General features: G+C 37.5%; 1 protein-coding gene across 1 annotated transcript in view; it reads left to right on the forward strand.

The window, feature by feature from the left end:
• The first annotated feature begins 4266 nt into the window (after positions 1-4266).
• Positions 4267-27028, forward strand: part of Irak3 (interleukin 1 receptor associated kinase 3) — a 51784-nt gene continuing 29022 nt past the window's right edge. The window contains 5 exon segments of the mRNA XM_004861099.4: positions 4267-4506; positions 14170-14352; positions 19508-19572; positions 20195-20249; positions 21853-22004. Of these exon segments, the coding sequence (XP_004861156.4) occupies positions 4386-4506; positions 14170-14352; positions 19508-19572; positions 20195-20249; positions 21853-22004 (576 nt within the window). The 5' untranslated portion in view covers positions 4267-4385.

The following is a 27028-nucleotide window of genomic DNA, read 5'->3' on the forward strand; positions in this document are numbered from 1 at the left end:
AGGGACCCCAGTAATTTCCATAGCCTTGTGGGAAATACACCCCATTAAACATTGCTAAACATATTATTATGATTTGTATACATTGGTCATGGTCAAACAGGTAAGTTTTCTATAGGAAAATAATTTTTTATTAAAAATGCTCTTGGAACAAAAAGAGTTTCATATAACTGTGGTACTCATTGTTATTTCATGGTGTACAAAATATATTCATGCCTTCTGGATGTGCAAGTCTTGTAAGATATTGTTTGTGGTAACACTCTTTTTTGACTCAGGTATCTGGCTTTCTCTTGCACCCCAGCTACTTGTGATAAGAGGTACATGTCAAGCAGCATGAGATAACCAGTCAAATAATAGTTTTTCTTAAAAAACTTATATGATGTATATATTGTATGTGTTATCACATTTAGGGATCCTCAGATACCAAATAGGCCAAACAATTTCACACACTAAAATTAAGGGCTAGACATTATAACGTTCTAAGGTACATTTATAGGCTGATACGTATGTTCTCTTTAGATGACATCCTATTAAAGGATAACAAATAGGAGTTTTCTTTGTCTTGAAATCAGATGGAGGTGTTTGACTAAAAGACTATTCCATACTATGATGGACATTTAAGTGTGTTACAAAGATAATGTCATTGTGATTGTCATGCTAAAATACTATGTGTGGCTCTGGATCTCAAGTTTCTCTATATAATATATATCCATTGTCTGTTAGCATTCTATAGGGATCTGACTTTTAGAACAACCATGGATAATAAAAATAACAGTCCTCTAACTATACTTTATATTTCAAAGTGCTTAATGTCCAGCCAAAATTATAATAGTTAAGCTCACTGGTCCTACTCCACTACTTATGTCACTGATCTTCTCTTCTGGGTGTACAACAACTAAAGTTTGGAGACAAAAACTAGAAAGGTAGCTGGGCTAAGAGAACAGCCAATATTTGGCCCTGGTCCCTCAAGGTCAACAAAGAATCCAGTACATGAGGGAACTTTTTCTATGAGATCTTACATGTTTTGTAAGTCACTCAACCTTCTGAGCAGGGAGGTTGCTGGATACCAAATCAACAAATGTACCGTGTGCCAAAGGAGGGTCACCAAGAGGAACAAGTCTTCCACAATTTAACTGAAAGCAACATGGTCAAGCAACGCTGTGACCCATCTTGATGGCTGACACTGACAGAGGAGCTGAGAGGCTCTATGCATGGTTCCAAAGTAATGCCTTGATAGATAGCAAGAAGTTGATTTAGATTGGCACAAGTCTCACTTTAACTTGGTTTTAAACACCCAGCTGAAAAGAATGACCAAAAGAGATATAAAAACAATGCCATAGTAATAAAGCTAGATATAAAAAGGGGCTCTAATCGCTGATCCCTTCTGGCAGTTTCCAGCTATGCCAGTAGATGACCATGGTAATGGATCTTTAGGAAAAAAACAACAGTAAAATTTCTAAGAGCTCAACTAGAGTTTTAAAATTTCTTAGCTAAATTTGTTCTTCAAATTGTCTCTGTCGTCTTGCAGCTAAAATTAGAGAGACTTATGACAAAATATCAGGCTCATAGATAACCTCCATCAGTAAGAGTCTAAGAGCCAGTAGGTTATAATCGCTATCTCAGTTCCTAAGTGTGACTCTCTCCCCAACCTGCTCGTCCATTCTAGTGCTCATGCTTAGAGTACACATGCTCTAATTTCTAAAAAAGCTTGTTTATTCTTGCCTAGAAGCTGCCAATCTCCAAGCAGTCATACAAATGGAGCCAATGACAAATGTGCTAGACTTCTTTTACCAGGATCTACCAGACTGACCTTGTAAAAAGTTCATAACTGCTAAACTACAATACAACTTCTGTGTCAGAATCTGAAGTCCTCTGGACTTTCTCCTTGTCCTCTTTGTGTGAGGCTATCACCAGTTTCTCCTGATGGAAATGCTTGTTGGCTATATTCATAAAAATCCTGCTGACATTATTTGGTCCATGTATTCTTTTTTTTTTTTTTTGGTACCAGGGATCGAACTTGAGACCTTGCGCTTGTGAGACAGGTGCCAGAACCACTGAGCTAAATCCCTGGCCCTGGTCCATGTATTCTTAACTGTTTCTTTGGCATTGTCTCCTGCAGACTCAAGGCTATATGCCTAAGATGACAATGTCTGGTGCCCTCTGTAGAGTAACTCTGATTGACAATTGTAATTATGACCCTTTTCAGCGGAAGCAGCCAGAATGTCACCCCTTTCCCCTCACGGCAGTAAGAGGCACTTGTTCAGAGGGGGAAATATTGTAGATAGGTAAGTTAATTAGACATCTTGTAGGCAGTTCAGGCCAGCCCTCAAGGAGCCAACATGGAGGACAATGAAGACACATTCACTGAAGGCCAGCATTGTAAAAGGAAGAGAAACTACTACACCCATGTGCTTCCCCCAGGGATGTATAGCAGTGATCGATATTCTAAATAGGTATCAGTCACCTGTGTGGGGGACCAGGGCCTTAACCCATCCCTTTCAAGAGAGATCTCTGACCCATCCCTCACCAAAAATCCTTGTTTGCTCCTTGTATGCTTGCTATGTGTCTTGCTTCTCCACTGGATCCCCATTTAATCAATATTTCTAAGTGGCTATACTTGTAATCTTACTAGTTGATTATAGTTTTGCCCCACTTTGAACCCACCTCACCTCATGGCTTTGCTCCATGAAACCCCCTTGGAAAAGAGTCCTCGGGCAAACCACTTTCTGGTCCCCCTTCTGTCTCTTTTACACAGAAGCTATATTTCTCTCAAATTTGTCCTACTCTTAACCTCCTTTGTTCCTAGAAATCATTCTTTAATTTTAGGGAACACGAACTTGAGTTTGGGATATATAGCAAGTTTGGGAGTTACATCTATTCTGCTTACATCAACAGGAGTTCATAACTGCTAAACTACATGACTTCTAGCCAAGGCCCATTAGATTAGCTCTCTAAAGAAGGCCTCTGACTGCAGTCTCCCCTACACTGGCTTTTCTCAGTTCAAAACAGCTAGATCAAAACCACATCCCTTCTCCCCTAACCACAGTTAGGGATAGCTCTTTACAGGGGGTTATATTTTAGACAGCTAAATTAGTTAAAATATTATAGGCAGTCAGACCAGTCTGGGCCCTTGACAGAGTCCGTGCAGAAGAACAGAACATAACACAAGTGTGGCTGGAGGAGCATTTGTTACGGGTCAGGCTTCAAGACAAGGAGAAATCACAACACTCACATACTTTCCCTAGGGATGAACAGCGGTGATTGATATTGTAAATAGGCGCAAAACTTCCTTAGCCCCTTCCATTCCTTCCAGGAAAAGTCCTTGTTTAAGTCATGTACACCTACTATGTGACTTGCTTTCCCATTTGATCCCCACTTAACACTACCTAAGCGACTTAATGTGTAACCTTATTGGTTGACCATAATTTTGTCTCACCTTATACCCGCCTCACCTCTTGGTTTTGCTCTATAAAACTTCCTTGAGAAGCAGAATCTGTGGGCAACCCACTCTCCAGCTCCCTTTCCATCTCTTTTAAAAGTTATCTTAGAATAAATACTTTCTACTGTTAACCTCCGTTGTTTCTAGAATTCATTCTTCTACTTAAGAGAACATGAACTTGGCATACTGAACATCTAGCAGGTTCGGGGGTTATAATAGTTCCCTTATAGTATTTGGAGGTCCACAGAGCATCCTTATATGCCCTATTTCAAAACCAGATAGCCATATAGAGGAGGGGCTGCCTCAGAAGGAAACAGTTTTGCTTCCTTTTGGTCTCTCCTATTTTTCTGTTGTTGGCCTCGACATCCATCTATTCAAGTAATCACTGCATGTACACGCGTTTTCATCTGTTAAATTCAGCAAGGGTTGGGAGAAAAAGAAGCAAAAATCGTTGACAGGTTGTGTTTAGCTGAATGAGATCTTGAGTGATTATTCTCGCAGTTTTTCAGGGTTTTCTGTGTTCCTAGGTGATTAAGCAAAATAAGCTTCTAACCGTCTAAGGACAGACTTCATACTCTCTCACCAGAAGACAGTCCAACCTCGGGTAGGGACAGGGAGTGGTGGGCACCTGGGCAGCTCTGCCATTCTGGTCTTTTCTCCAGCTCTGTCTCTTTTATTGGTCTCCCCAGTCACATCCCAATCCCGGTTAGGAAAGTGCCCGCACCAGGAAGCCGGGGTGGTGGGAGAGCCCAGGCCAGGACCCCATGGAGGGCGAGGTGCTGCTAGGGCCTTTCCCCGAGCAGCGCTGTGCGTCACATGGGGCCCGCCCCTTCCAGGGCGGCTGCGGCCTGGGCCCAGGCCCGCCACAGTGGCGGAGCAGGAGTTCCGCGGTTGTGTAAGGGGGCGAGGCCCGGCTCGGCAGCTCTCAGCGCCCAGCCCGGGTCTCGGCATGGCGGGGAGCCGCGCACTCTCGACTCACACGCTGCTGTTCGACCTGCCGCCCGCGCTGCTGGGCGAGCTGTGCGCGGTCCTGGACAGCTGCGACGGCGCGCTGGGCTGGCGCGGCCTGGGTGAGTGCGGGCGGCGGGCGGCAGGGCACACCGGCCTGAAGGCTGCCCCTTCCGAAGGCCCCGGGACTCGTCGGGCATGTGCTCTCCTCCCCGCAAGCCCTTGTTGATATCGCTGCAATAATTAGAGCGGAGGTTTAAATAAGACGGATGCTGGAGCGAGAGCATCTTCCAATCCTAAACTTTTCCTGCCTCACCCGGCGCACAGTATTCAAATAGCAGCGCGCTCCGGATGTCCTCTGTCCCTGCAGGGTCACCCTGGAATATAATTTCCATGTTGAAACATTTTTAGAAATTTAAAGTGTTTACTCTTTGGTGTTTCTATTGCGCCTCCGATCCCTGAACTTGATTACTGACCAGGAAAACTCTAAAGTAAACGTTTGTAATTAAACTGGCTTTCAGTTTTCTTAATTAAATATATCTTCCTTATTTATCAAATCTGGCCGAGAGAAGGTTTATTCTAAAGGGTGAGTTTTGTTTTTAATCTAGGAAACTGGCGGGTTTCAAAACTCCGTTTTATGTAGATGTTGGAAAGTTGAGCAATTGTCTGTTGAAAGTGTTGTATGTAATTACCAAATAATTCAGGCAAAATCATTGTGAAGCAAAGGTGTTTCGTGTTAAATTGATGTTTCATGCTATCACATTTAATGTTAATTGAAAGTAAACATGATTATGTCAAAACAGCTCTAATTATCTGAAATAGTGATTTTTCTTACTAAAATAGCCTAAGTCCTGTAAGAGGAAGTTTTCTTAGTTGTTGATAAACAATATGGTTACACTTTCTGGAACTGTAGCATTGTGCTTCTAGTTACATAAAAATTGTTTATGTATTTTTAAGTTCTATGATTTTAGGTTTGACCTTTCAGTAAAAATCTCAGCAAAACTGACTAATTTCTGGAAAAGGGAAATTTCCAGGATGCACTTGAGAGATAAAATCCTTCTTGTCAGATTTTTTGAACTGGATGGTAGCATAGGCAATACTAGCACCTGTAGATTTCCTAGAGTTATTGAATTTATGAATGAAAAATGTTTTTAGTCTGGTGTACAAGTAGTGAATGAGGCCAGGTAGTTTCATAAATGGAGGAAGCAGGTTGGTGGAGGCAATGAAGGTAAGGAAGCACATGTAAAAGGGCCAGTCAACACTCAGGAGCTGGTCACTGCTGCTTTTCAGGAAGTCCAGCCCAGTCTGGTAGATTCTTTTTCTCTCTCCATAGCATTGAAACCAGATATTTGTGCTTTTCATCCATGGGTATCTTATGTAACCCTTCCAGTCACTTTATGAGTCAGGTACTGTGATCGTTAGTGTTTTAACGGATGAGGACACTGTGGTACAAACTGCTAAAGTAACTTGCCCAACTGGAACTGTTTACACAACTGGAAGTGACAGAGCCAGGACTTGCACTGTGGCAGCCTGGACCTACGGCTTATCCATGAACCACACCCTACACTCGCTACTGCTATATTATTTTCCAGGGCAACTCATAGCCTCCCTATAATAGTACATAGCATTTCTCACCAGAAAAAACAGTTCAGTGATCCATTTAAGCATGCAGCCCCACTTTCCTGTTTGTGGAAGTAAGTGAAGACCACCCAAATGAGAACAGGCTATTCATAGCCAAAGAGTCAGCCACCATTACTTTTAACCAGCAGCTCAAAAGGCAGGCAGAGGAATGGCAAGGTTACAGCTATGTCCATTGCAGCCTGTTGGCAAGAGGAAGTTATGGGTAGCCTAATTAGAAGTGAGGAATCCACTTGATCATTTAGGTGTGCATATTTGACTTTATCCGATTGGTCCTACAAGTTAGGAAAAAAGCTAAGAAAGTTATCAGTCCTGGTGGTTTGGGCAAATTGCTATAGGGGTTATTGTTTGGCTTCCTAGACTCATCGCGATAGCCTTGTACTGATTACTGTAGATAGCACATTGCCTTCTTGGGCTTGAGTTGGTTCATGTTGTGGACCAGAGTGCTATCTTTATAGATAGTCTGGCCAATATCCCTTTGAATCAATATAGAATTCAATGTTCTTTCATAGGGAAAGGACCTAAAATGTTTACTCCCTAATGCTCCAGCTATAATTCCCTATACAGGGAGTTGTGCCTGCTGACTGCCTGGACTGAACAGCTGGAACTGACCAGCTGCTTCACAAATAGCTTGGCACTAGGGAAGGTTGGCATAGGTCAGGGTATTCAGGGCAACTGCCTGTATTAAACATGCTGAGTTTCCCTATTGGTACAGTGAAGGGAGAAAAAGGGGGAAAGGGTGTAGGGAGAGAAAACTTGACTTTGAGGCTTTGAAGAGGGAAGAGAGGACTAAATCAAGAAGCTGTGCTGGGGGCACGGTTATTGCTCAGTGGTAATGTATGTATGCTTGGTACGGAGAGACCCTGAGTTCAAGCCCAGCACCCACACGCACACAGGGCTGTACAGGTGAGAATCTGAAAGCATAGAAGTCCCAACATTTCAAATAGAAAACAATTATAATAGTAATTGGTAAAACTGTCTTGAGCTGATCATGATTCTTGATGATGGTGAATATCAGGCTACATTGCCACAGGCAGCCGAGAGGAAGGCAGATCGTATAGCAGCTCTATGATAGGATGAGGGTTTTCAAGATAAGGTAGATGGGTCACTTACATACCAGGATCACCTGTGCAAGTTTTTAAATATACAAGTATCCTGGCTTCACTTCTATATTGGCTGATTTGTATATCTGGGTCAAGGGTCTGAAGTACAGCCTGGTTTGAGAACTATCACTTGGGCCAAATTCCCTTGTTTACTAGCATCTTAATGTAATAGCTATTTTACTACATTCTTTCATTACCTCAATTCTATTTCTCTTTGGACATATTCTACATATTATTCTTCAAAACACTTTGTCAAATATTATTATTAAAAATATCTTCTTTTCCTGAAAATAAGAGCTAGGCGGAAAATAATCAGTCTTGAAAACTAGAGATCAAAAATGCCAGCCCGAATCAGTCATTATGTACAGCCACTGCTTAAGGAGTAGAGAGATATTCATCCCCTCTCTGATTTTTAAACCTCTGTGCTCTTCCTCCTTACAATATTCTCTCTAGATCTTGTTTGCACTATAAACTAATACTGTCCATTTCTGTTCTTCTTTATAGCAAAATTCCTCAAAGGGGCTATTTATAATCAAACACCTTTATTCCTCCTTGAACTTTGTCCATCAGGCTTTCATCCTCTATCTCTCTCTTTCAAACTCCTCCTCATCTTAGCTGAATATGGTGGTCACTTCTCAGTCTTCATCTAATTTGACATATTGATCACTCCTTCCTCCTTAGAGCAGTCTCTGGTTTCTCTTCTTACAAAATCTTTTTTATCTCTTAGAATACTTCTGAGCTTAGTCCACAGACTTCTTTTGTTCTGTTTATCTACAATAACCACTGCCATGTAAATTCCATGTATATGCTAATAATTCCCAAATTTCTAGTGTAGGTCTCTCTCTTGAATGCCAGCTTCGCTGTCTATTTGCCTATTTGACAGATGCTTCCAATTTAACATTCCAGAAATGCCACTCCCACCATCTCAGTTCATGGCAAGTCATCCTTCCATTTATTTAGGCCAAAATATCACTCTTGTGTCTTTCTTTCAGAAACCACATCCTGTCTCTCACTGATTGATGTTTTGACTCTGACTCTAGGAGCTATCTAATCTTTTAATCATTTCTTAGCACTGCTACCACAGCCATCCTGGTCCCAACTACGATCCTATCTCACCTGGGTTACTTTGGTAGTCACCTAACTGGACTCCCTACTACTGCCCTTGAGCTTCTCAAGTCACTTTTCAACACAACAGTCACCAAGGTTGTTAAGCAAGTAAAGTATATGATAATATTATTCTATTCTGAGCTCTCTGGAAACTTCCCATCCTACTCAGGTTAAACACTGAACTTCTACACAGCTTCTCCAGCTTCCTTCACCCTCTTATTTGCTTGACTCCACCCACACTATCCTCCTTGTTCCTTGAACATGCAAGGAACACTTTTCCTGTAGATAATCTTGAGATTTGCTTCTTTACTTGCTTAATATTTTTGCTTAACTGTCACCCACCATGACCTCTCTTTTAAAATTGATATCCCCCTTCCACTCCTTATGACCTTTTCCTCTCCTGCTTTCATTTTCCTCTGTATAATTTATCATTTCTCACACTCTCTTTGTTTGTTTATTTAGAAATAAGCTTCATAAGAGCAGGGCTTTTTTTTTTTTACATTATTTCCTAGCGTCTAAAATTGTACCTCGCACAGAACAGGCATTCTTTAAATATCAGTATCTGTATTTTGAGTGAACTAATGAATGGACAGATATCTATTAAGCGTCCAAAATCATCCAGGGATGGTAGCACATGCCTGTAATCCCAACATCTTGGACAGCTGGGGCAGGAGGATCACAAGTTCCAGACCAGCCAGCAACTTAGTGAGACCTTGCCTCAAAACAAAAAAATAATAAAAAGGGCTGGGAACATAATTAGTGAGAAGGCTTGGGTTCAATCTCCAGTACTACTAAAAAAATAACCAAACTTTGATGGACAGAGCCTTAGACAACGCCTTGTACTATATATAACAATATGGCTCCTGCTTGTACAGATTTACAAATTCAGTGTAGGCAACAGATCTCTCAAATGCTATAAAGATATTAAACCAAGAATATATGGAAAAATAGTATTGATCAATCACCTGGGTGTGAAATACACAACCTCTGAATTTTAGTGTGAAACACTGAGATTGAGCACGAACTACTCTTAAATTCTCTCCCAGAGGTAGTTCATTTTAGGTTAGGTCCTTACCTTGGTCTAAGAGACACTTGAAGAATCATGCACAGTGTTTCCTATCTCCAGGTAGGAAATATGAATCTTACTCAGGTATGGGGTACAAAGTACCCATGAGCTTAAGCATGGAAAACTATTATGTCTTGTAAAATCTATTCACTAGTAGGTGTTAATACTTACAGGGATATGGCTTACACTTTTGAGTTTTGCTTTACATTTTTGGAGTTAAAAAATATCTTTAATCTTGGGGCCGGGGATTTAGCTCAGTGGTTTTGCCCCCTGCTGCGCAAGCGCGAGGACCCGAGTTCGATCCCCGGTACCAAAAAAAAAAAAAATTATCTTTAATCTTAAAGGTTCTTTTAAAAAATTGACTTTTTTGTGTGCTTTGTAGGAAGAAGAGAGGGATCTTTCGGTTCCCCATTACATTATCTAAAAACAAACTTTGCAAGAATGTGGTCTTAATTTCCTAGGGATTTTGGCACGTGGTTTTATGCAAATACAAAGGTTCCAAATAGGGGTTTGTTGCATTATTCTAAAAAACCCCTGCAGAGACATATTTGCATATGATTTCTGCAACTGAATTCCCCAGTGGTTAGACTACCTGAACAGTCCTGCACTCTCAAAACAACCTCCAAAGACCACTGAGTGTGTATTGTTACTGGCAAAGCAGTCATTGTCTTCAGATAAACTGATTTCTCAACTTTTCAAGTTGCCTTTTTGGTTTATATTATGTCAAGATGCCTTTCAAAGAAAGGTTTGCTTAAAAAAATGGTTTTAAGCAATGCTTAAGTACAGCTTATTTGTCCTAATTTATTTTTGCAGTTAAAAGTTAGAAAATTCTTAACTTTAACAGCACAATTAGTCGTAACTCTAACAGTCACAATTAGAGGCATTTTCCTCTATATTTTTTATTTGATTTTTCTGTGCATAAACAAATTCCTGTATTCTGGAAGGAAGCAGGTTAGGAAAGATTGGAGAAAACTATGAATATTGAAGAATGTAATTAACATATCAAGAATTTGCATTCCTGTTGCATCAGATTGGAGCGATTGTTTTATAGAATTTCATCTAAATGAATTACAGGTTTTATGGATGCTAATAATACTCTTCGGTGGTGCTTCTATTCATAATGCATCATACTTAGAGAAAAACTATTAAGGTTGCATCATGAATCACTAGTCAGAAAAAGAGAAAATATTTTATTTCTAATCCTGGAAGCAATCCATGTGTATGGGCAGTACCCAACTGAATCCTTGGTCAGTGAACTTCTAGGATTAGAAAAATTCCTTGACCTAAATTAGCTTTCAGTAGATTTTAGTGCAAACTCAGATTCATTTGCCCCTAGTCAGGGTTAGGGAGCTAAAAACTCCAGCTTTTTGGCATCTGTTCACAGATGCTCCTGCTGAATCTCAGAAGTGTGCTTAAGGAAGAGTGGTTTACACTAGCAGTTTCTCAGCCACGTCACGGGACAAGAGAGCACAGGGCCATGGTCTGCTGCCCCATTTAAACAAAACTTTTTATTTTTGCCATATTGGGAATTGAACCCGGGACTTGACGCATGCTAGGCAAACTTTCTAGTGCCTAACTACATCCCCAACCATTTTTTCTTTGAGTCAGGGTCTCACCAAGTTGGCCAGACTGCCCTTGAATTTGCAATCCTCCTGCCTCAGACTTCCAGAGTGTTGGAAATATAAGCTTGTGCCACCATGCCTGGCTAACCTTCTGTACTTTTAAAGGGAAGTTCAGAAACTACAAAAAAGAAAATTGGAGAATGGAATTATGTGGGAAAGTTGATAACCCCTGGGATTGGGAAAATTAACTGTGCTTTTCCCTAACAGTTATAAATGGTTCTTTTCCTACTGTGACAATTGTGTGAACTATAAAATGTTTATACCTTTCTATGTGTAAATATTGCATATGAGTTTCCCATACCTATTGTCACCAGATGGATCTTCCCCCAAAAATAAAGCTGTCATCTCTTTTCATCTTTTTTCAGAAATCCAAGATTGGTCCCGTTGCTTTCAGAATGCAGTTTAAATTCTTACGTGAACACTCAGGGGCTCTGTCATTCAGCAAGTGTGTGTGCTAAGCGTGTTCCTGGAGATACAGTTCTTTAATAATTGGCTTCCCAGGGCCAGGGATTTAGCTTAGTGATTCCACTGCCTGCCTCCAAGTGCAAGGACCCAAGTTCGATCCCGCTACAAAAAAAAAAAAAAAAAAAAAAAAGAATTGGCTTCCCTTTAGAAGTACTCTTAGCTTTAAAATTGATTAAGGCTCAGAAGCCACCCCTGTAGGAACCCTTCCCTGGTGTCTCCATCTTTAGTTAGAAACCTGTCCCCGTTCCCCAAGCACATTTGGTGCCTGCAGTCACTGTAGCGCATTCATTGCACATTGTAGATAACAGCAGAGTTGGATGACACTGATTTGCAGTGTTCTCTGAAGAGCTTCTGAAAATATTTGAATAAAGTATTTATGTAAAAAATATGCCTCAACTAAAAAGACAGATAACGTACACAGTTGTTTCATCAGTATCCTTAGAGGATTGCTTCTGGGACCTGTGCAGGTACCAGACTCTACAAATGTTCAAGTGCCTTATATATAACAGCAAAGGATCTGAATAAACCCTATATACATCCTCTCATATACTTTAATAAATTGTCTCTATATTACTTACAATAACTAAGTCAGTGTAAATGCTAAGGAAATGTTTGTTATACTCTACTGTTTAGGAAAAATAACAGGAAAATAATCTGCTCATGTTTAATATAGATACAAGGTTTTAAAAATGTTTTTAATCTGCAGTTGGTTGAACCCAAAGATGCAGAACACACAGATATGAAGGGCTAATTCTATATTAAATAAAATTGTCCCAACTTGCTAATATTTTTACTTTATTTGTTTTTTGTGTTTGTGTATTTGTTTGTTTTTTGAGATAGGGTCTCAATGTGTAGTTCAGGTGGAACTTGAACTCACTATGTAGCCAAGGCGGTCCTCAAACTTGCAGTGATCCTCCTGCTTCAGCCTCCTGAGTGCTGGGATTACAGGCATGTGCCACCATGACCGGCCTAATATTTTTACTTAATTTTTTGTTTTTGTTTTTTTGGTATTTGTTTTTTTGGTACCGGGGATCGAACTTGGAGCTAACCTGAAAGTATTATCATAGGAACAAGAAAGCTACCTTTTCTGTCATTGCTGTCTCTCTCCCTCTTTTGCCTTACAGTAGTCTTTAAAATTTGGAAGTCATGCAGCAAGGCAGAATACATTTTCACTTTCAAGAATCCTGGTAACTTGGTGCACCATAAAAGCTCATATACTCTTAGGAACACTTTAAGATGTTTGTACAAGGCCTTAAACAGATATGTGCACTGAAAAGATTAGCATTTTAGTGAACCACTTCCTTGATCCTACCCAGAAATTACCTTTTAATTTCTCAAAAACGTTCAACAAGACAGGGTGGAACAAACATTAAAAACTTCAACAGCTAGGGCCGGGGATTTAGCTCAGTGGTTCCGGCGCCTGCCTCACAAGCACAAGGTCCTGAGTTCAATCCCCGGTACCAAAAAAAAAAACAAAAAAACTTCAACAGCTGAATCCAAGTGTGTTACAAATGAATAATAACTACACTGAAGGGGCAAAAAAGAAAAGAATGTTTAAGTGACTGTGGAAGACATCTTAATTGGATGTTCCTAGGCGAAGGACAAAAAAATTATTACATTCTGACCTAGTTAATGTGCTTCTCATGGTGGGGAACAGCAATTTCTCAAGTACTTTATGCAGTATAGTAGTATTAAACAAGAAGATATTTATTAGTGTGCATACATACATTTCCTAGGTCTATTTGGTTAGAGGGCCTACAAGCAATAGAACTCTGGCCATGATAAGCACATCTAGCGCCTGGACTAGTTTCTAAACACAATTGTCCAATAAGGAAATTAGGGATCTTTGGCCAAGTAATTAATTCCAGTGCTGGGGAAGGAGAAATTCAAAATTAACCTGGAGCACTTTGTAGAGCCAGAAAATGAGAATGTGCTAAAAAGAAAAAAGGATAGAATGTATCAGAACACAGGAACCAACCTAGATGAAGAAAACTAGAACAACTTTAGCAACCACAAAACACTGATAGTATTGGATTTTAACCATTAGAATAAAATATCTATTAGTCCATACTGATATACATAAAAAGTTGAATGAATAAATAAACGAAGGAGAAAAGACAATTTTTATACAGAAAAGTTACAGTTAATGAAAATAGAAGAAAAAAGAGAAAGTGAAAAATCATCATGAAGCAAATAACACAGTAACAATTATAATAAACAAGAGGCACTGATGGGTACAGGTATTTGTGGGCCAAATCTCAGGAGAAGTGAGGTATTTCCATAACCTCAAAGAACTTCCTCCAATACTAATTATAAGAAGGAGAAAGATAATTTTAGACATGACTTTAACCAAGTGATCTAGGTAAATGTTAATGGTGATAAGACATCCATCTCACAAACCTGTGGCTGTTATGCCCTGAAAAGGATGCTATCATTTCCCTGTCCTGAAAAGTGAGGAAAGACTGAGGAATCAGTTTGGAGGAGATTCAGAGCAGAAATGATTAAATGCAATGAGGGAAACAATAAGATCTGTGAACAGAAAAATACATTAGGGGAACTATTGAAATTAGAATAAGGGTTGCAATTTAGTTATTACTGATCCTGGTAGTTGTACTATGGTTAGTAAAGTGAATATTAATGGAAGATGGGTAGGGAGTATATGCTAAATTAGTTCAAAATAAAATTATAAATAAAATGAAATAAAATAAAATATATAAGGTAACAAAGACAAATATTCCAATAAAAGTAAACTATTCTTTGTTCTTTCTATTGCAATTTCTATAGCAGAGAGACTTTCAAGTAGCTGGCTGGATGTTCGTCACATTGAAAAATATGTAGATCAAGGTAAAAGTGGAACAAGAGAATTGCTATGGTCCTGGGCCCAGAAAAACAAGACCATCGGTGACCTTTTACAGATTCTCCAGGACATGGAGCATCATCGAGCTATTCATTTAATTACGAAGCATGGTAAACACATTCTTAAAATATTGTTCTTGATCTGTCCTATAAGAATTGTAATTTATAAATGGAAATAATGTGTTTTGCCTGAAACATAGACTCATCATGTTTCGTCTCAAAGATTCCTTACTTGTCACTTTCATCTGCAGAGGACCTTGCAGCTTCACATGCGTGTAGATGCATGCACATGTGTGTGTGTGTGTGTGATGTTTTCTTCCCATATTGCCTAACTTATACAATGTATTCCTTTCTACTGCTTTATATGTATTTTTTACTTTTATTTGCAAATTACTGGCTTTAAAATGTGTCATTTCTAACAGCTAAGAGAATCAACTCCAAAAACTGAAAAACTCTTTGAATCATAACAATCAAGACATAATATTTAGGGCCGGGGATTTAGCTCAGTGGTTTCACCGCCTGCTGTGCAAGCGCAAGGACCCGAGTTCGATCCCCGGTACCCAAAAAAAAAAAAAAAAAAGACATAATATTTAAGTAAAGTACAGATACAGATAATGCTATACTTTGTTTTATTATATGATTAGAATTTAGAAATATAATTAGATTTTCTCCATGTATTTTAGTGCAAATGATGCCTCCAGAATGGACTTGGATTTTTTGTATCTTCACTGCTTTTATTATGCCGTAGTCTTAACTTTGCCTTACTTGCCTGTCATTCATTCCATAATTCTTCTCTTTGTCTGTTTTGATTCTGATAAATAGAGCCCATAAAATTTTCTTAATTTTTTTTTTTTTGTCAGTAAAATAGTATCTTACCATCATCTGATCTGTTTCTTCCACTTGGATTTACTGAGACAATAATGATCTTGAGTGATCCCAAGCCTTTGTGTGATAGACTAGGGATCCTTGGGTTGGACACTTTTGAATCCATGTCTTTATTCTTTGGCCCACTATATCTATATTTTCAGTTTTGTATATTTGCACACATGTTCTTTGGTAACTTATTTAGTGTATAGGAACCTCTCCCTTATTATTTAAATAAGATTTACACATACAAGGATAAATCATGAGCAATATGTACCAGAAAATTATAGCTTCAGAATGAGTTTTATTTTACAATTAATGGGATATTAGTTCCTAATAAGTTTTTACCATGATATTATCTATATAACTTTGCTAGTCATTCTTTAACCTTTTGTCTACTCTTTTTCTCACTTCGTTTAGTACAACAGTGTGCTTCATTCTGAATCTGAGCAAGTTAAAGGTAGGGTCCCTGGGAATTGCACATGGAATATATTTTCATTATTTGAGCATTTTCCAGCCACTGAAGCTACCCACAAGGCTTGTTGTTCACAGTATAAACCTATACCAATTTAAAAGGACACATGGGTGTGTTTTATACTTCAGTGTTCTGGAATAGATTTCAGGGTATATTTTCATCTCTGTGTTGTTTATTTATGCAATAGAGAGTGATTTAACTAACTAGACAAAAATTCCACATTCCTGGTTGACTCCTACTCTGCTGCATATTTTCATTTTTTAAAATAATGAGATTAGCTGATTAGAAAGATAATTATTTACTGTTCTAGTAGCAGGAGTTAGGTAAATTCAAGATGAACATGAGAATAATGCCTTACTCTAAGTCTTTTTACTAAAGAAAATACTATTATTTAATTGTAATTTATTGAGTTGATACCTTGAACTGAATCATAATTTTGAAGTTCATTGTAGCTGGGTATGGTGGTACACTCCTGGGTGCTTTGTGAAGCTGAGACAGGAGTAATACAACTTCAAGTCCAGCCCAGACAATTTAGCGATGTAAAGAGAACTTGTCCCAGAAATAAAAAAAAAAAAAAGAGACTTGGGATGTAGCTCAGTGTGAAGGGCCTCAGTTCAATCCTAGTACCAGACGCCCTAACCTCCTCCACCCCGTCCCTGAAAATTGTACAGGTTGTCAAAAGTGAAATGTGATGATTCTTTGGAAACGTGTACCCTGCTGAACAGGTCAAGCTGTAGCTAATTCTTGTAGCCACTTCCTGAATTAGGAGTTGAAGCTTCTAACGGAGAAATGCATAAGAAGATTTAGTCTTTCTATATTGTTACCATGGACAGATTTATCAGTTATTCAGATAATCAGTTTTTGTCTACCATTCTTTAATTTTTGTCCTCTTTGATGGGATGACTTTTAGAGGAATACTTGTTCACATTGTAACTTCCAGATGTGTCTTTCTAGATTTGAATTGTCTTCTAAGTCTTACTTTTTGAAAAGGCTTTGTTTTTCCACCCAGAACTTTTCCTGTAATCCAGGTTGCTGCCACTAGATGGTTTATTCACAGATTTAAAACACTCCCCATAATCAAATTGTTGAAATTAGAATGTTTACTTACTGTTGTTATGTTTTCTGGTGGTCACGTCCTTACATACCCATTTCTCTTTTGTATTTCAATGATCAGGAGTTTTCAGTTTGATATGAAATCTACAGCTTTCCACAGTCTTCTCAGAAGAATCATTTTAATCTTTCATTTTATGACTTTATTAACAACAAAAGGATGATTGCTTTTTTTTTTTTTGGTACTGGGGATCGAACTTGGGACCTTGCGCTAGCGAGGCAGGCACCAGAAACACTGAGCTAAATCCCCGGCCCAGGATGATTGCTTTTAGTGCCTTTACAGCCCCCCAAATTCAAATTTTGTTCTATATGACAGTACCTAATTCTGGATGTTTGTTACTTTTTCTTGTCTAGTTGCTTTGGCTAGATCTTTTAGTATAATCTGTAGGGGAAAACATTCAGTGTTTTACCATTAGGTATGATTGTAACTGTATGGGTTTTTTAATAAATGCCCTGTATCAAATTGATAAAATTCTCATCTGTTTTTAGGGTTTATTTATGGATTTTTATCATGATAGGGTATTGATTTTGCCAAATGCTTTCTTGCAATCTCTTGAGAGGAACATACAGTTTTTATTCTTCATTCTATTTTTCTAGCGTGTTACATTTATTTTCAGATATTAAACAAATTTTGTATGTCTTGGATAAATCCAACTCAATTATGGCACATAATCTTTCTTATATATTTCTCACTTTGGTTTTCTATTATTTTGGTGAGAATTTTTACATATGTATTACTAAGAAATCTTGCTCTGTACTTTCCTTGTAATATCTATGCCTAGCATTGGTTTCAGAATAATACTGGCCTCATTGAATAATTTAGGAGTTGTTCTCTCCTATTTTTGAAGAATTTGTGTAGGATTTGTGTTAAACATTAAATGTGTGATAGAATTAACCAGTGAAGTTACCTGAGCCTGACTCTTTCTTTATGAGAAGTTTGTAATACTAATTTAATCTCTTTGTTGTATGTGCAGTCAGATTGTTTCTTGTTGAGTTAGTTTGAGTAATTTGTGTCATTCTAGGAATCTTCCCTGTCAAAGTTACCTAATTTTTTGGCATACAGTTGTTCATAGGATAACTTATAGAACCTTATAATTCTTGTTGTTTCTGTGAGCTTGGTAGGGATGTGTCCTCAACTTCAGTAATTTGTGTTTTCTCTCATTCTTTCTTGGTAAATCTATTTAAAGGATTGTCTTTTTTTTTTTTCTCCCTCTTTGCAAAGCACTAACTTTGGTTTCACTGATTTTCTCTTTTTTTGTTTTTCTCTTTTTTATTTATCTCCACTCTGATTTTTATCATTTCCTTTGTTTTGCTCGCCTCAGGTTAGTTTGCTTTTCTTTTTCTAGTTCCTTCAGATGAAAATTTAGGTGGTTGATTTGAAGTGTTTCTCCTTTTTTGAGGTGGGCATTTGCAGTTATAAATTTTCCTATAAACATTGCTCATGTTTCATCCCATAGGTTTTGTTATGTTGGGTTTTCATTTTTATTCATCTCAAGGTATTTTCTAATTTACCTTGTGAATTCTTTGACTCATTGGTTATTTATGAATTTCTTGTTTAATTTCTACATATCTGTGACCTTCACAAATTTTCTTCTGTTACTGATTTCTATTTTAATTACCTTGTGATCAGAAAATATACATTGTTTGCAATACATAATAAATACATTCATAATGGATCATCATAGTAATAAAAATGAATTTAAAAAAGAAAATATAGTTTGTATGATTTAAAACCTTCCAAATATATTGAGGCTTATCTATCTGTTTTGTTTGTTAGTTTGTTTTTGAGACAGTCTCGCTATGTAGTCCAGGCTGGCCTTGAACTCACTATGTAGCCCATGCTGGCCTCAAACTAGGAGCAATCCTCCTGCCTCAGCTTCTGAGTGCTGGGATGACAGGCATGCACCACCATGACTGGATTGAGGATTACTTAATTGTTCACCATTTGACCTGTTCTAGAGAATGTCCAGCATGCACTGGAGAATCATGTGCATATTCTGTTTTGGGTGGAATGTTCTATAAATGTCTATAAGATCTAGTTGTTTTATAGTGTTATTTAATAATTTTGTTATTAATTACTAGTTTTCTTATCAAAATAATTAAACACTGCAACATAATCTAAGAAAAACTGGAAGGTGAAAAAAATTTTCTGAAGTCTGATTCAAAATGTTAGAAATGACAGTGAAACAGCAAGGTTTTAATAATTTGTAGAAAGCTATATTGATTCCCTCAGTGCAGGAAGAACTATAAAAAACATAGTAATAGTCTATATTTGGGAATAGGAAGTGAATATGGGTGGTTCATAACACGTACACACTGACACACAACCACCTATAATACCTTATGGCATAAAATGGTATAAAAATAAACTAACCGGGTCCAGGATTTAGCTCAGTGGTGCTGCTGGGCCTGCCTTGTAAGCGCAAGGTCCTGAGTTCGATCCCTGATACCAAAAGTTAAATAAATTAATAAACTAGCCCACAGAAATATAATTTTATAACTTTAAAAATTTTAAATATATGTACAAAAAGCTGGTAACAATTTTACATTTTTGCTTTCAATTTTCTAGTTTGTATTTTAATGATGTCTGATGATAATTTAAAGCAGCAATTCATGTTTTAAGTGAAAAAAATATTTGTGTAATATTTGATCATTGGAAAACTATTTCACATGTGTAAATTTGTAACCATTCCATATGAGTGAAACTAAACTATAGACATGAACATTACTAGCAAGATACTTATTTTCAATCTCAGAAAGAAAAAAAAAATAGAAACATAAAAATGTTTGTACTAGCTTTCTTTATTTCTCTTTCAGGAACAGGCTTTCATCCTTTAAAGCAGAGTCATCAAGAATATGGATTTCCAAACATACCAGCCAAGGTAGAGCATGTGTGCATAGAAAATGACCCTGGGCTGCTGTTGCTCATATATAATTGAGTATAAAAACGAAATCTCTGGCAGAAAAGTGTTGGATATGCAAGTGATTTTTTTAAAAATGAAAAATGCCTTTATTATCTGATAATTCACTGTTCAGTTGAGAATTCAGGAAATCAGAGATTTGTAAATATCTGAAAAGTAAAAGCCTTGCTTTTTGTGTAATCTGTCAGAGCTTAGACTTAGCACTATTAAGGATGTTATGAGTTGTACATTTGTTTTAACTCAGTTTTTAATTTTCCTTTTCTAGTTGATGTTTTGCATGTTATTGTTACTTTTTATTATAGCAGATTAGTGATTTTTATAGCACTAGAAGTCATTTATAATAGACTGTGGCATTGATACTTGAATTTTGACAGTTGACTTGGAGGTCTTGAATATATACGGTATAGCAATGAATGCTGTTGAGTGAAGTGAAATAACTTCACTTTATACTAGCTTTCTTCTAAATTAAATTCTGCTGTGTTGCACTCTAGTCTCATGGGGGAACTTTGGATTTCTGTTAAGGCTCTGTCTTTTTCTTAAATTATGAAATGGAATTACCTTAGTATGTATTTTTTTCTTTTAGGAAGCAGCCAATGTCAAAGTAGATAATGTTCCTGTTCCTGAACATAATGAAAAAGGTAAACAAATCAACTTTTTCTCTAAGTCATGTAAGTGAATTTAGATAGGAGCGTACCCAATAAACATCTTAACCGTTTATATCCAGATTCAGTATAAAACTTTCATAGATTTTAAAATATTTTGAATTTTGGATGATGTTTATAGTTCTGGTGGATGAGTCTGTGTAATGTTAAGAATCCTTTGACTAATGAAGAATATAATTGTGTTCTCTTCTCATAGGGGGACTTTCTTTGTTAGTAAAGTTTGCTACTTTTATGTGTCATAAGAAAACATTTTAAAACTCATGTCCCTTTATATAGCTTTAGAAATTTTGGGCCGAGGATTTAGCTCAGTGGTTCTTCTGCCTGCTTCTCAAGCTCAAGGGCCCGAGTTTGATCCTTGGTACCAAAAAAAAAAAATTTCGTAGCAGTTGTAAAAATCTTTTCAGATGGTTATAGAGCAATGCTGAAGGTCTATATAAGAATTCAGTTTTCTCATTAACTTTTTTACTTTTTTAGTAGAGAGCATAATTTAGTCCCACCTGGAAATCACTCTGACAAAATTCTATTTAAGGCTGCCTTGCCTTATCTTTTTTTTTTTTTTTGTCTTTTTCTTTTGTGGCAGGGTCTTGCTTTGTAGTTCAGGCTGGCCTTGAACTCACTATGTAGCCCAGGCTGGCCTTGAACTAGGAGCAATCCTCCTGTGCCAGCCTGCTGAGTGCTGGGAGGACAGGCATGCACCACCCTACTCCACCACCATGCCCAGCTGCTTGCCTTATTTTTGTCACTAGATCTGGTGCTACTTTTGTCGAAAAGAAAATTTAAAAGGTTAAAGTTTCTATTCTTTAGCAATCATATCTAAGTCAAATTGTAAATGTCTTTAGGGAGTATTCTCTATTAGCATAGGAAATACAGTGCATGTTTGGCTCTGATGGATTTAGCCAAGCATTTAAAAAAATTTTGTATTAGATTATTTTAAATGTTTTTTCCCAATCTCCCTTTGGATGATTTTTAAAAAGTGGGTTGTCTTCCTAATTTACTCTAAATTAGGCCATTAGGGAGGGTTTAGGTTATGAAAGCTATTTCTGTTAGTCATGCTTGGAGAATATTGTTTAAACATATCAAGAGTTCCACTTCAGAGGTTTTTTTTGTTTTGTTTTTTTAGTGGTTTTAGGTTCATAATGGGTCAATAGCTTTACATTGACAATAAAACATAATATTGGAAAAGTTTTCCTAAGCATGCTCTTTGGCTGATCTCTTTGGAGAGAGGATAAAATCACTGTAATATTTGAGGCCGGGGATTTAGCTCAGTGGTTCCACCTCCTGTCTCACAAGCGCAAGGACCCGAATTTGATCCCCAGTACCAAAAAAATATATCACTGTAATACTTGTCCAAATATGATGAGAACCAGGCTCTAATAAATGAGGAGAGAGCATGTGCTGGGCTTCAGTTTGGGTTCATGGGCTTTTTACTACTGACTTTCCACTGGGCTCTAATGTATTTCCATTATGGAAGTCCTGGTTATCACAATGACACTGATTCTTTTTTTTTTTTTTTTGACATTGATTCTTAAAAAGAGAAAAGAAAAGGTGGCTTACCTTCTCCCTATTTTTCCTTTCTAAGGAATATTGCTTAAGTCCTCCATCAGCTTTCAAAATATCATAGAAGGAACCAGAAATTTCCACAAAGACTTCCTAATTGGTGAAGGGGAGATTTTCCAGGTATACAAGGTGGAGTTTCGAAACCAAACATATGCTGTTAAATTATTTAAACAGGTATGAAAAGAATTACTATTACAGAATATCCATTCCATTTACTTGATCATGTTTCATATTAAAATATGTCATTTTTCACTAACATTAAAAGGATATGTATTTGAAAATAAAATTTCCTAAATGGAAATAAAATATATGACTAGAGTGCTGACTGAGAAATGATGTCCATTTTGTAGGAATATGGAAATTAAATCATTCCCATCCTCAGATATATTGCATGAAAAAGAACTTTTTGCAAAGCTACATAGGGCCTCTAGGACTTTGCTTAATGGATTAGGCTGTGCTAGTCTTCTTAGGATGAGCACTGTCCTTTTCAGGCAGCTTCAGAGCTACACCACTGATAGGCATTCAGTACTACTTCATAAGTTGTCTTCTGTCACAATTTAGGAGGGTGGGAAAGAGGAGGCTTTAAGTAGGAACAACAAGCTCACTGTCAGAGCAGGTGGAAGTTGGAAAATAGTTGAGGTACTATAGCCAGTAAAGCAGAAAGGGAATTAGCAAATCAACCTCCAGAGTCTTAAGTGATAGGTACCTACACAGACACACAAAAGAGCTGAACTTCATGTTCTTTACTGTTAGTCAACAATCTGCAAACAGCCAACTCCTATGAACTGGGCATCCGTGTATGTAGAGATGAAAAAGGCATACTTCGGTCCTCATGGTGCTCACAGTCTTTCATGGGCATTTGCCAACTTAAGAAAATATTAAACTGCTGGAGAGAAGTACTTTAGCAGAGATTTGTACAAAAGAGCCTGGGAGTGCATAAAAGGTAGCGTCTTTCCACCCAGAGGAATGATGCATCTAACACCTAGAAGAATATCTGGAGCAGAGTAACTGCTCAATAGGCATATCTCAAAAAAAAAAAGGAAACATGGATGAAAGAAATATGAGATTTTAGGTGGATTTTGAAGGATGGGTAGAATTTTAGAAGACAATGAAGGAGGGGAAGTAAAGGTGGAACAAATAGTAGGTAGAAAGGCCTGGAGGTGTATGTATAGAAGCATAGATCTTACTCATGCATAACAGTTCATTTGGTAGAGTGAAGTGAAAAGTGTCGGGGGTGGGAAGGTAGTGACAAAAGATGATACTGAAAAGATATGAGGTGTGATCAAAAAATACGGTGAAGGGTTAGACTACTTTTTAAAGAAATTTATTACAGTAAAAGATACATTACCATTAATTACCATCAAAATACTCCTCCTTTTCTCAAACACACCTGTCTCATCATTCTTGTCACTTTCTGAAGAAGTTCTGAATATCTTTTAGTTGTGCTTTTCTAACTGCCTCAATGTTCTGAATCGATTCAAAACCCTTGTCTTTGACTTTGGGGACAAGCCAGAAATCACGCAGTGCCAGTCCTGATCAATAAGGTGGACAAGCACACACCATAATGTTTTTATAAGCCTGCCTTTCTGTTGGGATGTCACTCCACAGCAACATTCACCATATTTCTGGTCACACCTCTTAAGGGCACTTGTTTCTCTGGTGTGAGAAACTGAAAGTGTAATTGAGGACCAAAATGTATAGTAGATATTGTAAAAGAGGAAGAAAATGTTCAAATGGGATGGGGAACAAGGGAGGAGGGTGGAAAGGAAGAAAAGAAAGGAAAAAAAATGAGAAAAGGAAAAATGGAAACAAAGCTTTTGTAAATAAGGAGGCGAAGAGGGGTTGAAGGGAGGTAGGGGAATGGGAAAAAATAATACTCAACATATATCATGTACAGGTAAAATTCCCTATCATGAATGTGATCATTATGTATACCTAAAATGTACCAATAAACATAATTAATTTTTTAAAAAGAAGTGGCAAGAATGATGGGATAAGTATGTTTAAAAAGAGGGATAGTATTTTGAGGGAGGATTAATAGCAATGTGTCTTTTACTATAATAAATTTTTTCAAATTTAAACATACCATATGTTTTGATCATCCCTTGTAGGTTAACCTGTGGATGCTTTTTAAGTAGGAGAATGTAAAGCTTAGATTTGTGTCTTTAAATATAACTTCAATTAAAAGCTAGATAATGAGGTTGAAATTTGATGGGGCGGTGGTTGAAGGAAGATGATAAGAACTAGACTACAGGAAGAAAGACCTGGTAGAGGGATATTTAGATGTATAAACTAAAGTATGGACAGGGCTTAACTCTATTGCATGTCTGAATTACATGGGTATCTAAGTACAACTGCACTGCTGTAGGAGAGGGCAAAGATTGCAGAAGGTAAGGAGGTGTGTCTAAGATAGGAGGTGAAATGGACCAAATCTAGTGACCTTTTAGTTAGGATTGGGACATAGGGGAGAAGGAGAGATCTAAGTAATCTTTTTTTGGGGGGTACCAGGGATTGAACTCTGGACCCTAGTACCTGTGAGGCAGGTGGCAGAACCATTGAGCTAAATCCCCAGCCCGATCTAAAGTAATCTTTAGTTTTCAGCTTATTGTATATTACAGAGTCTGTAAAGAATTATTTATCTGATTTCTTCATTTTCCAAAATTGTAATTTGTACCACTTGTTCTATGTAGATATGTCATGGTTCCTGAGAAAATGAGCAGTATAATAACAAAAATCTACTCATAAAACCATTTAAAAAATAGAATGTGGTTGCTCTAGAGTTGCCTAACTGAAGCCTGTTTCTTAGTGCCAATTCTGGCCCCAGTTTTATAATATTTTATGGTTGAGCCCAAGGTCCACCACCCAAAGTGTCTTTGCAGTCTTTTCTTTGCAGCTACTAGCAAATCACATTCCTGTTTGGGAGTTTTTTTCCATTAGTCTGATTTTAGAATGGAATTTCATTGCCTTTGCATTCCCTTCTCTTCTTGTTCTCCAGATGAGTGGTTTTTAACCTCTCCAGTATGGTTGGGATGACCATCCGACAGCATTATTTATTTCATATTACTGATTTCTTCATCTGTGTTTCCCAGTGGGATTAACTGGCTGTCTTTGAAGAATTCTTGTCTTTGTATCCTAGTGCCCAATTGCCTTGTTATTGAGGCTGTCTCATTCTTTTTTCTTTTTTTTAGAGATGGGGATGGAACTCAGAGTCTCACACATGTTAGCGAATGCTGGGAACATCCCCAGCCCTTTTTAGTTTTTGTTTTATTTTTTGAGACAAGGTCTCACTAAAGTGCTAAGTCTGGACTTGAACTTGTGATTCTCCTGCCTTGACTTCCTGGATTGTAGGATTACAAGGTTGCACCACCATGCATCCATCATTAAGTGTTTGTTGGATGAACTGAATAAGTACACATCCCCTTTTAAGAATTTAGTTGCTAAGCACTAAGAGTAAAAAGACCTAATGACTCTGAAGGACTGAACAAAGTCCTGCTGTCGGTGATCCTATTTTACATTTTAACTCTTTTTAAGTTAGTTAGTGGAAGTATGATTGGACTTTTTCCCTCTACTTTTATCCCCATCCCCCTTACCAATCTAGCCTACACTCAGATAGACAGATACACAACACACACACGCATGCACACACATACTCATACATTCACATTTATCAGGAAACATAAGATCACTTAATGAAGTCTTAACCACAGAACATCTTTAAAAGAAATTTAATTCTATAACTTTGGGACATTACCTTCAACAACTTGAAGTGAGAAAATGAGGAATTTTACTTCACATGTCAGATGCGTGCTTCTCAAGCTAATATTTATCCTGTCACCTGGGAATCATTTTGTAATGCTGATTCTGGTTCAACAGATCTGAGCATGAGCCCAGCAGATTCAGCATTGCTCGCCAAGCTCCCAGTGTAGCTGGTGTTTTTTGGTGGGTGGGTGAGGGGTACATAAAACCACACTTTTAGCAACAAGGTGTTAGAGTGCTGGGTGAGCAGAAACATGAAAAGTAACACCTTCATTTTTCAGTTGAAGAAAATTATGACTTCAGAGAAATTAAATGACTGGTAAAAAGTGACAAATAGTGGAGACCTAATCTTCCCCTAGGACAGTGAACATGTAAAATGTAACTTCTGATAAAAGTGGTCCTTGGACATGATTTGTTAGCCCAGATTACTGTTTCTGATTTAGCTTAGAAAATAACTTCAAGAATTCCTGCTGGATTTTTCTCTTTGTTTCTGAAGATAGAGCTCTAAAAATTCTTCCCTTTCTACCAGTTTGCAAGTGAGCACCTTACAGCTGACTAGATCTAGAAGCAAACTTAATTTAACTCTTTCATGGCATAATTTAGGAACCTGAGATCTAGGAACATGCAAAGATACGACATGTTTGAAGGCATCAAGAATGTGCCAAGTACAACATAAGGGCTAAGAACAGTGGTATCATTAAACTTGTCAATTTATTCAGTATTCATGTGTCAAGCTTTGAGTGAGCCTTTGAAGCTTTTCTGTAGTAACAAGTTATACTTTCATTTATTTCTTTATTAGGCTTATCTTTTCAAAATTAATCACTTGAATCAGCATATCCAAACGAACCAACTCACAAATGCCAAAATAGTAAAATTCTGCAGGAGATTGCAGGTTACATAAATTGTTTTCTTTGTGAGATCAAGGGAAGAGTTTCTAACTCTCATGAGATTTTCCATATATATATATATATATATATATATATATATATTATATATAATTTTTAATTTTGCACATGTTTAAAAATATGGTGGAAGTTTGAATATAAAATTTGGCAACATAATATATTACGTGAAAAATTTTAATTCAAAAACTGTAGTTCTAGGGCCGGGGATTTAGCTCAGTGGCACCACGCCTGCCTCATATGCGCAAGGTCCTACGTTCAATCCCCGGTACCATGAAAAAATAAAAAAAAGAAGAAAAGAAGAAGAACACTAGTTCTAAATCTGTTTGGAGGTTAATGAGGGTTTTTTTTTTTGGTACCGGGGATCAAACTCAGGACCTTGAGCTTACAAGGCAGGCGTGGTGCCGCTGAGCTAAAACCCCAGCTCAGGGTTAATGAGTTTTTGAAAATCTGTTGAAAGTGAAGGATCCTCACTCCAGAAAAATTTGCAAATGGATTTATACCCCCCAAAAAGATACTAATTTTTGTCTTTTCTTTATT

This window comes from Heterocephalus glaber, unplaced genomic scaffold (assembly GCF_053883595.1).
Source record: "Heterocephalus glaber isolate CG9 unplaced genomic scaffold, H.glaber_assembly_v1.0 deba00001569, whole genome shotgun sequence".
NCBI classification, from domain to species: Eukaryota; Metazoa; Chordata; class Mammalia; order Rodentia; family Bathyergidae; genus Heterocephalus; species Heterocephalus glaber.